The sequence below is a fragment of the Tetrao urogallus genome (genome assembly GCF_951394365.1).
Source record: "Tetrao urogallus genome assembly, chromosome: 14".
Lineage (NCBI taxonomy): Eukaryota > Metazoa > Chordata > Aves > Galliformes > Phasianidae > Tetrao > Tetrao urogallus.
Window position 1 is genome coordinate 6,253,898 of NC_136827.1, and position 14,851 is coordinate 6,268,748.

A 14,851-nucleotide genomic window follows, 5' to 3' on the forward strand; every position below is an offset into this window, starting at 1 on the left:
CACTGTTGAAAATGGACCCTATAAGCAAGATACTTAATGTTTTTATTTAACATGCAACATGGAAGAATATCAGGAAGGCTTATTGAAATTCTGCTGCATAGCAGCCCTGTAAGAATCTGTGAGTGTTATTTTAAGAGTGTTTTAAATAAAGAAAACTACGGGATTTTGCCTGAAATGAGGTTTTACAATCCGCTGCACTGCCAAATATAATACTAGTGAGGAATGCCTGTAACCAGTGATAGGAGAAAACTGAGAAGTCAGATAGTCTGGATATAAATAATTGTGTGAATGTAATATCGTAATACATGAAATTTTCAAGTAAGAGAATACAGCAACTTCTGAAAGGAGTAGTAAGTCCCTAAATAAAAAAATGATATATTTCATCTTTTCTGATACACAGCGCAATGTTTTGTTTTGTTTTTACAAATCTAAGAACATGCAGCTGTACATTTTGGTAGGTAGTTTAATGGTCACATCTTAAACTTAGCTATTGAATGATATAAGACTTCACATTTGCCAGTTTCTTATTTTCTACCTGTTCTTAGTGACACAGGTGAAAAGCCCTCCAACTGTGTTATGCAGGACAAATATTGTGGCAAACTGACTAACAGGAAGATAAAATGTGATCACTGAATCCTACTGTGTTCTGAACACTGAAAATACTGCCTACAGCTAGGTCCTAAGCAGACAGCTCACTGGTGGTAAGTTGCCAGCTGCTGTCCATCGTATTATTGAACATGACTTTTACAGTACTTTATCAGTATTTCAGTTGGCGTATGGCAAAAATGAAATGATACCTGGAAGAGGGCTTTCTTGTAGCAGCAAGCAAGCAATTAGTTCTCATAAAATAACCAAGTATTCTTCTTCTGCCCATGTAATCCTTACACAAATATATAGTAGGTCCAAACACCATGCTTAAGTTTTAGAAAATTTGCCTTCCTGTGCAAGCCAAAGTACAGTTTGTTATCAGATGTATCTTTACCACAGTCCTGGTTTAGAAGGTAGATAGTGTAGCTAAGGAATGAGTGAGACTGCTGCAAAAGGTAGAACTGAGAACAGCGATAATAAATAACTGTTAATGCTGCTTCACAGCAGATGCAGTTGTTTATACAGGAATGTTTCTATATCTTTTGCTTACAGAAATTCAGACTAGCATCTGATGCTTCTCTGCATAAACAGTTTTACTGTATATTCTTTCAAAACCAAGTTTTCTCATATTTTCTTCATGAAGTTGTGTTTTGTGCTTTATAAAGCATGTGTTCAGCCATTACAGCTTGCAATTGTTCTAGGAGGACAAGTTTAAACTATTTGGTTTGCTGCTTCTGTTGTCTGCTGTGATTTATTTCCTGAATTGGAGTCCACTCAATTTGCAGTTAATACCTCACCAGATGGTGGCTTGTGTTCCATCTTGCTGGGATTCCATCCCTTGCTTCCTAAATAAACCGTGAAAGATGTGACAGATGATAGAGTTGGATGTATGATAGTTACACAGTGGCCTACTTTGTGGGAAATAATACTGAGCAGTCGTTCAAATTGCTCTTATATAAATGGGTAGAGGCCACCCTACAGACATTCTTTCATACCTCTAATGCAAGATAAGGTCAGACAGTTCAAAGGACAAACTGCTTTTAATGGATGTGTTAGGCACAGTAGATGGCTAAACTTTAATCTAGTCACTCTGTAATGCTCAGCTCGATCCAAACACTGAAACCTTGGAATTAGGAATGTGGGTTCCTCCTTATCTTCAAGTACCATCTGTGTATTTACTAAAATGCACAGAAATAGATGCTATGTACTGTTAGAAGCGGAGTGGCAGGTATTTGAAGTGAAATTCATACAGTGTAGTCTTTTGGCAGTCTGGGTGCACCAAATCGCTTGAGACACCGAAACAAACCGAGCCAAGCTGACATTAAGCTTTCTTTTTTCTTTTTGTTTTTCTAGCCTTTCCTATTGCAGCTTCAACCCCTTAAACTACATCCTTAGTCTCTTATCTCTTGCACTGAAGATGACCAGGCAGCATTCAGCTGTAAGCAGCTTTGTGGGCTTCCTACTAAAATGACTTGTAATACACTGGAAAAAAAAAAAAGTTACTCAATTATTTGCATTTCAATGTTTAATTGAAAGGTACATATCTTGAGACACAACAATACCAGCACAATTGCATGCTGCATCTTGCAATCTCCCAGTAGGCTGACTGCCCATCTCTCTACATCACTTGTGTTCCTTTCAGCACAATGCATATATTGCACTGGTGGATGGAAAATGCAATTCAATATTATGCAGCATAACCATTCCCATGAGTTTATGAGAAAGCTTGATTTGTCCAGTATGGAGCTTTGGTATGTAGTTTTCTGTGAGAAGTTTAACTAGTTTGAGAGAAGTGAAGAATTATCTCCTCATCCATTATTACCATAAAGGAGATGGATTTGGCAGGCTAGCTGGTAAGTCCACAGAGTATTCCAGACATGCAGATTCCTTCCTTCTCCACTGACTCCATTCATACAACAACCCGTTTTTAACAGAACTCAAGGAGTCATAAGCAACATTCCCCCAAATCCTCATCCATCTTACATACAATAACATATTCTTCATGTTCACTTTCACGTTAGTACCAGCAGCATGATACACCTCAAGTACTGACTTAGTCTTCAGGGAAAATCAGCAATTTTACTTAGTAAGCTTACTGTCAAACAGACTATGGTTGCAAGTCTTCACGTTTTCCTAATCTTGAGTAGCCTGTAGGTAGCAGCACAGTGAAGCCTGAACATTTCTGACTATACTTGTCCCTCTTGTTCAGTATCAGCATTTACTTCTTGTACAGTGGAATCCTGGCAAACTGTTGCCCAATTTGGAGCAGATGCTGTGGTGTTTTCTCCCCAGCCAGCACTAGGTATTATGAAGTTACCACACACTTGCCCATAATCTCAGCAAACCACACCTCTTATATAATACCGATGTTACTGATGCACTCTTAATGACTGCACAACAGGCACCACAAAACCTTATTTTCAGTTTGTGTCCATGGTAAAGGTGAGCACCCTACCCTGTAGGAACACAGGTGCGTGCTGCTATCCAAACAGCCTGTCAGCTGGACTGATGAGCATTTGTTATTCTATCAACGTTGAGTAAGGTGGTCTTTAGTTTGCCTGAGAAACTGAAGCACTGTGCTACTGCATATGTTTACCTAGTGTCAAGTAGTCTTTGGAAAGTGAACCAAGTTTTTTCAATTTAATATATAATTTTGCACCTGCACTTGCTGTAAAACAAGGTTAGATTACACAAGCTGCTCTACAAACTATAAGGTATTAAATTCTTTGCATCAGTATTGTGATATTTTACTGCTTAAATAGTAAATCGTCTAGTAAGACCAAAAGCTAACATTAGGTATCATAGTCATGGAAAAGAACATTTGCTGCAAGGAATTCTAGTCTGAACCACTATATATTCTTGCAAAAGTCAAGTTCTTCATTATTAAGATGTTTCTTGAACCTTCATCTGTCTATGAACAAGTTTCAGGCCGGTTTTCTCCTTTTATTGTACTCCTGTAAAACAAACAAAAAAACCCATAATGAACAATCAACTAAGTAAAGGGATTTCTACGAGAATAAAATAAAGCATAAGACAGACATTAACACAGAAGAGACAACTTTTAAAGGTTTGTAGCCTTTAAAGTCTAGATAAGGAAGTAGTGTGCAACTCTACAGTTAATCAACTGCAATATGCATAACCAAGTGAGTTTCACTTTACTAAATGAACAGCTAACCAACTATGAAGCTGTCTGCAAGTAGCTTCAGTGAACCAGAGCAAGAGAGATTGTAACAGGCAGCTGTTTCCTTTTAGATTCTTTCTGCAATAGGAGCAAGCTAAGTATTTCCCCTGCTTTTTTACCAGTTCTACTCCGTATTTAAGTTTGAATGAGCTCATAATGTCTGTAGAATATATTTCTGCTCCCAGAGCACATCAAAGCATCAGTTCTATTTCCAGTGTTCACATATTAGGTAGCCACTTCTTTAGGTACACCACGGGCTCAAGCATGAACATGAGAACAGACCAGCCTCTGTGACAGGCTGGTCACATTTACGTTAACATCTCCAACAGGTTACCTATATGGAATAAGAAACTTTGAAATAGTTAACAGCTAATGACTTCTACATTGTGAGAACTGCTTTTACAAGTAGTTACCTATTATGAGCTGGTTTCTGGAATTGTAGGAAGGTGTGTTATTCTATAATAGCTATGCTTAAGCTGCCGTGCTGTACGTCCAGACACGATCCATTTTAATTTCTGGACATTTGGTTTGGAACACTTGCTTGAGGAATATTCTGTAAGGCACTTCAACACCAATTCCTTCCAGAAGGTCAAATCTCTGTTGTTTATCTAAACAGCAAGACAGAATCCCATGTCACTAACTCATTACATCCTTAAATTACATGTGCATTTTTAGCTATTTAAGATAGAAAGCCAAACATCCCAAGCCAGATTGAATATGAAAAAGAAAAAAAGAAACCAGTACGTCAATAGAACTCCCCTTCCCCCAGTGAGAAAACCCCTGCATGCATTTTTATTCCTGCACCCTGGAAAACTTTATCCATACCTTGGAATGCAACTGCAGAAATTCCAATGCCTCTGTCAACTCCAGTAGTTTTTGTTCTTCTATCTCTAGTGCCATAATAGACAGTGCTAAAACAGAAGGCTGGAGAGAGAAAGATAACATGACATTTTTGATCTACAACTTTAAAGTTTCTCTAGCCTCACTGACTTTTAGCTTTCAAGTTTACCTTAGCTTTAGAAAACATGATTCTGCAGTGACATGCCTTAAGCTGGGTCTCAAGTCTCTCAAAATTAAGGTATCTTTTCCTGTAATAAAAACAGATGAGACATTGTTGCACATAAACACAATCTTTATCAAGACCACTCTTCTCTCTGGTGACAGGACTTGAAAGAATGGCATGGAGCTACGTCATGGAATGGTCAGCTTGGGTGTTAGGAAAAGGTTTCTCACAAGAGGGTGATGGGCATGGATTGGGCTTCCAAGGCAGTGGTCACTGCCCCAGGCTGCTGGAGTTCAAGGAGCGTTTGGACAACACTCTCAGAAATATGGTCTGAATTTTGGGTGGCCCTGCGTGAGGCAAGGACTTGAACTTGATGCTCCTTGGGGGTCACTTATGACTTGGGATACTCTGCGATTCCATGGAAACAGAGCAGCTGTGAGAATGTTCTTTATTTAAACAAGGGCCTCATTTGTACCAGAAGAAGTGTTTCAGTCAAACAAGCATTAAATTTTGGCAGTCTTCATGCCCAAAATAAATCTTGTTTTACAGGGGAGAACTGCATCCATTCAGAAAAATGGAGTTTTAATGTTAACTATCAAAAGGAACTTTTTCTGAAATCTATTTTGAAATCTTTGCAGAAAGGCTTTACTGACACAAACTTGTTACGCTATTATTGGTGAGAAATTTGTTTTGGGACTTAGAGAACAATACTCCCTAAATGACTTCACACACAAAAAAACATTTTAAGATAACATTACACCTCACCAATAATAAATTCACATTTATTATTAAGGAGGAAAGTTTTACTTTTTTTTTTTTTAAAAAAAAACATCAAAAGGCCAATTACTTGACTAATAATCCCTGGCTGTTTTCTGGCATAGGCTCCCTGATTACCTGCAGCCATACCATAACACAATAAGCTTGAGATATTTTACCTTTCACAGCTTAAATTCTCATGAATGAGCGAATGATAAAGCTGTAGAAACTGGAAGGCTGTTGTTGCTTTGACTTTCCAAGAAAGCTTCTCCAATACGATTTTCTCCATTCTCATCATATCAGAAACAGTGAACCTATACTGGCTTATTCGGATTAAGTCGGTGGCTAAGGGAACATTTCTCTCTTCTTCTGTTGCCTTCACAGCTAGGTAGAAGCAGCTCAGTCCAACACAGCCCAAGTGTTTAGGCTGTACCTAAAGAAAAGTCAATGTTTTTAGTTACTTTTAAAGAGGGAAGCCTTTGATAAACCATCTCAATATGCAAGCACCGAATTATTTGTTATTTTAGGAGTAAAAAAAATTATGTAGAACTAGTTTCTAAACACGGTTGTATAGGACCTAGAGTGTTGTAAATATTGGCTTATATATAAACAAAAAATACTAAATTCTTGGGATATATATATGTATATATATATAAAAGGGAACCACAGAGAATTTGTAAGGGCAGGTTTTGGATTCAGAAGTCTTATACTCCACCCAGCCTTCTCATTTTTTAGGGACATACTAACATAGAAGAAAAGCTAGCATTTGTCTTGGACTAAGTGGAATAGCAGTAATCCTGTCTCGTTAGACAAATAACCCAGGTCAGCATGCCAAATACATGCAGAAGAATGGAATGTTATTTAACTATTAATTTTATCTGATTAATAAATGCTGAACAGTATCCCAACTCTTGATATACCTAAGAGACACTACTAAACAGCAGTAAACTGAGAGCTAATTCAGCACCTTCTTTTGTATGTGCAACAGGCCAAACAGCCTGTCTTGATCTAAAGCAATAATAAGCCTGTTTCCAACGGGCACCTCCAGTTGGAACAGATGCCCTCTTCCTTCTCTTCTTCAGAGAAAGCAGCTTTCTTAGCACTGCTGAAATCCAACCAGGGAAAGCCATTTTTCAAGCTCTCATGCAACTGGAATCCGGGGACGGAGCTTAACCTTTAACCATCTAAAAGCAAAGCAAGCCCTTCTAAATAACGGGAGTGAGGTCGCAGCGAGGAGAAGCTATCGAGCTTATACTTTAAACAGCCGTACCTTCATTTTGGACAAGAACCTATCTAAGAAGTTGACAGCCAGCGAGAAGGTCTCCGTGTGGAAGCCGAAGAACTGAGTTAAGCTGAGCAGATCCTTCACTTCGAAGTCTCGCAGCCTCGCGGTCATTCGGAGGCCGTTGTCGTGGGCGGACTCGATCAGCCTCAGGCCGGAGCCCTTCGGCTGGCAGCGCAGCTCCTGCTCCAGCAGAGCCGTCAGCCGGTAGAGCAGCGCGCGGGCATCGCCGCTCACGAGCGTCTCGATCATCTGCAGCGACAAACGAACGAGCTGCAGCGGCGAACAACAACGAGCTGCAGCGAACCCGGCAGCCGCGCACGCGCCGCCCGCACAGGACATGCCCGGGCCCGTCCCCGCCCGCCTCGGCGCCGCACCGGGCGGCAGCACGCAGCGCGGTGCCCTGCCTCCCGCTCCGCACCGCCGGCGACTCGGGCGCGGCGCGAGAAGCCCGAGCCGCCGGCTGTTTGCTCCGACCCCGCGCCCTTACCTCGTCGCCGCCTCACTGCTCCCTTCGGCCGGAGGAGGGTCCCGAGGCGGTGCGCGCGACGCCGCGAGTTTACCCTACACAGCTCTCGGCCGGCCGAGCGCCGAGCCCCGCCCGCACGCTGCCATGCGCCCCGCACCGCACCGCTCGGCTACGCCGCCGCGGGCTCCGCTCCGCCCGGCCCGGCCCGCCCCGCGGGGCTGCGGATGATTGACGTGCAGGCGGGCCAATCGCAGCGCCCCGCCTTCTGCACGAGCGGCGCGAGCCCGGCGCTGCGGCTCCCTCTGGTGGAGGCGCCGCCACACGGTCGGTGTTGGACGCGAGGTGCGCTTCAGCTGCGTCGTCTCCTGAAATTTTAGGGGTGTTATTTCGGATTCAGGCTAAAATTTTCAAGCCGTGTTGTGGTAATTATCGTGCGAGAGGCTTAAGGTGCTTTTGAGGGGTGCACTGGAGTAGAATGCAAGCAGCTGCTAGGGAACAAACTTTGTACCTCACCGTCTGGCTGCTCTGCAGAGGCACGGAGCCGGGCGGACAGCCTGCAGCAACTCCAGCATGGGGTGTCTGAAAGTTACACTGACTAAATACAAGTGAGGGCTATGATGTGTGCTTGTGGAAGTGTTTAGAAAATGAAGTAAGGCAATATACTTTTTTTTTTTTCAGAAATGCAATGTAAACGTAGCCCTCCAAAGGACTGTTTTTGTTGAGGCTGGTTTGTTAATTTGTTTTGCTTTCAAAAGAATTGCGTGCTCCTGCAGTCCATTTGTCAGATTTGGATGGTTTGGACTACAGTATAATTACATTTATTTAACGTCAGGTTCCCATTTGTTAGAACATTGATCTGAGTTGTGCAGAAGTCTTCCTCTGTTGTAACCCTTGAAATGATACAGATTTCTGCTTAGTTCCTTGACGTGTCTGCCAGACAACCAAGGGTCCCAGGGCCTACTGTTGCTCTTGGACTCTTTCTTTGATTCAAATCCCTAATAAATGTTTTTCCTGCTTCCTCTGAGCCTTCTCATTCTCCTTCAGAGAATACAGGAAGGGAGGCCTGGCAGGAGAATGTGTTGGTTCTTGGTTCTGTCTTCTTGTTCAGGACATGTGAGTGCCTGAGGCATTGTGCTTTGAGGTAAAAATATTTTTAAATGAATGTTGAACCACACTTGTTACTTCAACTCCTGAGATAACCTGCAGCACTTTTGTTAGTTGATACTTAGCATCCCTGCTTTTCTACAGCAGTCATTCATGGAAAGTAGAATTAGGAGCAACTGCTGTAACTGCACTGCTTCTGCATGCTGAGATGAAAAATGCTCACAGAAGTCATGCTGTGCTGCACCATGCTGTATCTGCAGTTAGCTGCAAAAACCACAGAGCTGCTTATGCACATACCAATAAAAGTGCTTGTGGAAATGTTTCACACTGTATCACTGAATCATAACTGTATCAAAATCATTTTTCTTCATTAGCAAATACTTTCCTCCTTCTACTTGCTTATATTTCTTTCTTTAAAAGGTAACCTGCTTCTTCAAGAGGAGGTTTCTCAGAATGTGTTGAACTCAGAATATTCTCTTTTATTATTTGGGCAGCTATCATTCCTTTTTAGGTCAGAGATCTTGGTTCTTTTAATTTAATGTTGCCTGTAAAAATCTAAGGAATGTAAATATTTATTTTTCTTTGCTAATGTTTTCAGTACTTCATGCATGCTCTTAAGTTAAGCCATGAAAAATTTTAACTAAAATCTGGCATTGTTTTAAATATATTTGAGAGAATGAAGTGGAATTAAACTTGTTACTGCAGAGCAAAGCATCAGCCTGTCCATATCCTTCATGGCATGCTTGTTAAAATTACTTCTATGTGCATTTGCTGTATAACTAGGGATGAAATATTATTTATTACTGTGCTCCTTGTGTCTGTCCTAGTTTCCATGGAAATAAATAGGAGGCATTACTTTTGGAGCATTCTATGTACTTTTCCTAGCTTTAAAACTTTTACATTACTCCACGCTCTCACTGCAGTTCTTCAGTGGTATCAGTATAGACATCCAGCAGAGCAAGTTGGACATCTGTTGCATCAGAGCTTTCCCATGTGGAGCCTCTGTGTCTGTCTCGAATGTCTTTTCATTCTGGTGACTTGTCACTGCAGTTTAGCAATGGTCAGATAAAATCCATGTCCTGTCATACCTTTACTTTTCCTCTGCTGTCCCATTTGTCTGCTTGCAACTGCAGTGCAACAGGCAGTCAGTTAACTGTATTGTGTGATGAGAAATAAGGCAGAACGACTGTCAGGGTTAGCAGCAGCAGCAGCAGTCATCCCTAGCAAATACAGCATGGCAGTGAGATCTTCAGCTACCAGGACACGTCCTTGCCAGTGTGACAGGAGGGAATGATGCTTGTATGTGATAAATGAACCAATATTCAAAGTAAGTTGCTGTTTCTTTAGCAGAGGAAACGCTCCCTGATGTGTACTAGTTTGTAGCAGGGTCAGTGGCTTTTTAGGGTAGTCACATGGCCAAGGGTGAGACCCACCAAGAAGCTGTTAGCATCAGTTCCTCTAAATATGATAATTAACTAGAAAAAAAAAAAAAAAAAGTTTAGAACACCTTGCTTGCTCTCCTCTTTCCTGTGTTGGTGGCTGTCATTACCAGTATTCATTGTTCTGCTGTCTCACAAGGGAGCAGCTTTCCTGGGCAGCTAGTCCAGCTGTGTTCCTTTTTTTGGAAGGAATGTACATATAAAACTCAGAGGACCTGTTTGGTGCGCCAGTGAGTTTTATTGTCTTATTCACTCAATATATGTGTCAGAAGCAGTATTCATCCTGTTTTTCCCATTGTGCATTTGTCCCACTGTTTTACTGTAGATTTCTGTGATGGGTTACCTTTGGAAGTGATTCTTTCTATGGTTTACCTTTGGAAGTGAATTGTGTTTTATTAGAAGAATCTTTATCTAATCAGAAAAGCTTGAGATGCAGAGATATTGAAGAAAAATATATTTTGCATAGAAAATGCTTGGATTTTTAGAAGGCTCGGTTGAAATCGGCATGAGGGATTGTTTGGGTGCAAAGATGGGATGGCCAAAATAACATGTCCAGCAATTCCCTCTTTCAGCATCATTCACTTGTACAGAAGCCAACTTTTGTGTTTGTGTTTGCCATATAGTTAACTTTTTTCCTCAGACCCTTGCTATAGTAGAATGAATGCATCTAAAAATCTTTGTTTTGGCAATCCTTTGCAGTGACTTTCATTTGTATCTTGATTGGGAAAGAAAAATAATTTGTTTAAAACTAAAGATGGGGGCATCAATCCCAAATCTCAAGCCACAGCCTTTCTGAAAAGAAATAGGTTGACTTTCTTTGCTATCAACTCTTACTTACAAGTCAATCTATTGCTTTCTATGATATCCCTACATAATTCCCATGAATACAAACTTAAGTGCTTCAAGTATTCACAGATGTATAATGTTAGAAATAAAGATTATAGTAAATCAGACCTCATGAATATGCATTTTTTGTTGCCAGTAAATCTGAGTTATCTAAATTAAAATTCAGAATTATATATTGCAGAGGAAGTGTTCTTTTTAAGAGTTGGAAAACATTTGCTGTAGTCTTCCTGCCATCATTAAGCACGTAATAATCATCTGAAGAAAATGATACTTCTTTTTCTGCTGCTTGTTTTAACTTGCTGTTATTTCTTATGTTGCTGTTAAAAATGGAGATATCTTAAAAAGCAGTGGGCTATAGAATGGATTGCAAGCCACTGGCCGCAGATGAAAGCACTGACCTGTTTTGTGCTCTTGTGGTGATGTTCTGGGCTGAAGCGGTGCTGGAGGAAACACATTCCTTCCTTTCAGAGTCCTGAGAGCACCAGTAGGTGTAGGGACCCTGCCAGCCCCAGCTGGAACTGCTGCTCCCTGTGCCACGAGCCAAACTAGAGCTCAGCACTGCAGTGGCAGAGGGACCAGCCTTCCTCTCATTTTTTTTTTAATGTTTTAAGAAAAATATTAAAAATTAATATGCTTTGTTACTTACATATTAATTATATTATATATTTTATGAGAGCTGCTCTGAAAGCCATGCCTCCTGTTTTACTGTGCTGGCTCACGACATCACAGGCGGGTGGGTGTTGGTGGGATGGCAGTAGAGGCTGAACCTTCCCACCAATATTCCATTACGTGTTGTTGCTGTGTGACAGATGGCAGCGGAGGAGAAGTCCGACACAAAGGTGTGTGACACGGAAGTGTGTGTGGTGGAGCAAAGGTGTGCCATTGAATTCCATCATGTGGAAAAAATGGCTCCCATTGGCATTCATGGATGCTTGCTGAATGTTTATGGAGATGAGCACAGTGAAGCTGTGGGTTACTTCTGCTTTTATGAGTGTGGCGTGCAGGCTGCTGTTCATCACTGGTGAAAACGCGCAGCTAATGGTGGTGAGTGTATTGAAAAATAGTGCTTTGTAGCTGAGAATTTGCTCTATTGAATCTTATATCTTGGCCCAGGCAAGCCAAAAGGTTGGACACCCCTATTCTACTGCATTATTGTTGTGACATACACAATTTCACCAGTATGTTAATCTCTATGGAATGCTTTTAAAAACAACTTCTATCCTTGCCCAAATTGATTGGGCTTCCATTCTTGTGAGCCGTCGTGGACAAAAGTCAAGAGTTTTCAATAGACAGCCAGAGGACAGACCCTGCAGATGAGACCTTTGGAGTCTATCAACCTGTTGTTATTGCCTAGAAGTATTTCTGCTGGAGTAGAAATATGATTGTGTTGTGATGGTTTGCAGATAGCAACTTGCCTGAGCAAAATAAGGAAGCACTCCAACATTGCTGTCTTAGAGGAATGTCTGTATGCAGAATCTGAGTCCTTGGAAGTTGGAAATGCTGCTTTCTTTTATTCTTGGTGGAAATAGGGCTGTGTATATAGATAGCATCAACGTCTTCCCAGGAAAATTAAAAGTTACTGAAGTCAGTGCTGGCTTTTCATGTTTTACCATATGATGTTTTGTGACTAAGAATTAAGATAAAGCTTCTTGGAGCTATTTTTTTTTTTTTTTTTTTTTTTTTTTTTTTTTTGGTGAAGATTCCTAAGAAAAGTAGAGGCTCTCCAAGAGTGTGGGTGACTCCTTTGCTGGGGCTCATTGCGTCAAATATGTCAGAGGAGGAGCACAAATCTTCTGGCTGGATTTGAGTACAAGTGTTTGTACTCTTGAGAGAGTCGTTGAGAGTTGAGAGGCCTGAGAGACATCTCCAAGCCATCTGGATGTGCTTTGGGAAAGTCTGTACTTCAAGCATGGTGTAGGAAAATTCTGTGATGTTAATTTCGAAGGCCTCATTTAAGTTTGGAGATCCAAGTTCTCAACATCTAACTCTTACTGTCCTAAAAGTAAAGGATTTTGCTGTCTGAATTTCACTGGGGAAAGGAGGCCATGGGCCCTCTCAGAACCTGTTAGTCCTGACCTTATGGTTCTATCTGACTGAAAACTTAGCAGTAGATGAAATTACTTCATAAGTTTCCTGTGACTTTTGCTTTCATTACATTCTTCAGCCTTTTTACCTTGTCTTTAAGATCTGTAGTCCAAAAAGAAATGTCATGTGCTGTGCATTTCCTTGCTGTAAATCAAATGGAGACCATCACTTTGCTAGACTCTACAGAGATTTTTAACACTTCCCATAAACACTAAAGCTTGTAATAGGAATAAAGCTTTAATTTTTGATGTTCCTACTCTTATAGTCAAACGTCCATTCCATGCCTCCTCCTCCTTTTCTGTTAACGAAGAAAAGTTTACATTTGGTGACAGGATATTTTCTTTCTCAAACTGGTCATATCTTCCTGCGTGCATATGTGAAACTACCAGACTAAGCAGACTACTACATATTTTTCCACCTTGATTGCAGTGATAATGCACAAAACATTGTTTTGAATGGGGTTAATAGCAATCAGTCAGCTTTGTTAATGTATTGGAATGTCATGTGATCTTAATGCTCCAGTCTATTTTATTGCATTCTGCCTGATTTGAGTGCTTGCTGATGTTTATTGTGATCTGTGCAAATTTTTCTTAAATCAGTACCTCAAAAATCAACCTCCTTTCCCCCAAAGGTATTTGAATTGAAATTTATTTGGAAAACTTCTTTTCTGTTTAATGCTCCTCTGCCCTGGTCATGAAGGTGTAACATGCAGTTAGCTGTCCTTGCAGAAAAAGAGGGATGTGAAATTTTAGATGCTGTGTGGGTAACTTGAAAACTAGCAGCAGTCCTGACCTCTTCATGATTGTTTTTCTCTGCCCTTAATTTTTCAGCTGCGTTTTTCCTCCCAGTTTGAGAAGATTCGAGACTGCCTTCATGGAAAAGCATCATCAGCTGGATTCAGAATACGGGGAACTAACTGATGAATGGACCGGGGCTGCAAAGGTTTGTTGATTTTTTGTTTTGTTTTGTGTTCAGACTTAATTTTTTTGTGATGGTTGTGTTGGCGCTGGATGATAATAGGCTGATTGTTCTGGTCTCCTTCTGAGTATTACTTTGCAGATCCTATTGATTGTATCTTGTCCCAAGGGAAATAACGTGGTTTGTTGTCTTACACTGGCTGGCAGAGAGCAGAGGCTCTCTTATTTTGTGTCCCTGTCTGTCTGGAGAGTTTTGTGATGTCAGCTGAGGTTCAGAGCATCTCCAATGGCTCTGGTTGCTTTAATTTGAATAATTTTGTACTAACAATGTTAAATAGCTCATTATTGCCGAATTACAGCATTCCTTGTAGTCTTGTGAGTCAAAGCTTCTAAAAATAACAATTTTTACATATTCTTCTTTTAACCTGCCCACCATTTGTTGGTACTTACATGTTTCAGTACCAAGTATTGGGTTTTTTTCGTTTTCAAGATAAATCAGTCAAGGTACTTGTCTGGCTTTATAATTGTGGTATAACAGGGCATAAAGGCTGTCATGTTGTGTCCATAGGTGCGCTCCTACTTGCGGGACACCCGCCATTGCAATCGCGAATAAATTGTGCTTTTATCAGAGATACCTCCTGACAAAATTACTTGGATATTTCCAACACACGGCACTTGGGGAGCACAGAGCCCACGATGCTGCTGCTGCCTGTCCTCCTCTGGAGCTGCTGCAGACAGGGCCTGTCCTGCCCGGCAGGAGCCGCCCATGCAGGCTGATCCTCAGGGCTGCTTCTGGGGCAGCTCCCCTTCAGATCTGCTCCACGGAAGGTGCCGCTGGGGCTCTCCTTTTCAGGCCCAGGCCAGCTCTGGCCTTGCCCTCTTGGAGCAGGTGGGGACAATATGTCCTCAAGAAGGCATTGCTGTAAAAGAGCTGCTTTTTAAAAATACAAAGCAGACGAGTTGCCAGTGCTTTGAGATAGCAGGACTAAGGCATTTAATTGCAAATGATAAACACAGATATCAGAAAGGGCTCTCATTCTGCTTAGGCAGACCACTGCTTTGTGATGCACCACCATGTGATGGTTCTGCTGTCTGGGATCAGAACAGCGCAAGACTGTCCAAAAGAAAACAATTAGAAACCCAGATGCCACTACTTTGCAGCACTTTACTCCCAGAACCCT

General features: G+C 41.3%; 1 protein-coding gene across 1 annotated transcript; it reads right to left on the reverse strand.

Moving 5' to 3' along the window:
* Window positions 1-4,185: 4,185 nt before the first annotated feature.
* CCNG1 (cyclin G1) lies at window positions 4,186-7,062 on the reverse strand (the record flags this gene model as incomplete). Its single annotated transcript, XM_079542551.1, has 5 exons — window positions 4,186-4,377; window positions 4,595-4,693; window positions 4,779-4,857; window positions 5,708-5,961; window positions 6,799-7,062. 5 exons carry the CDS (start codon window positions 7,060-7,062, stop codon window positions 4,186-4,188), a joined length of 888 nt encoding a protein of 295 aa, XP_079398677.1.
* Between the last annotated feature and the right edge of the window lie 7,789 nt (window positions 7,063-14,851).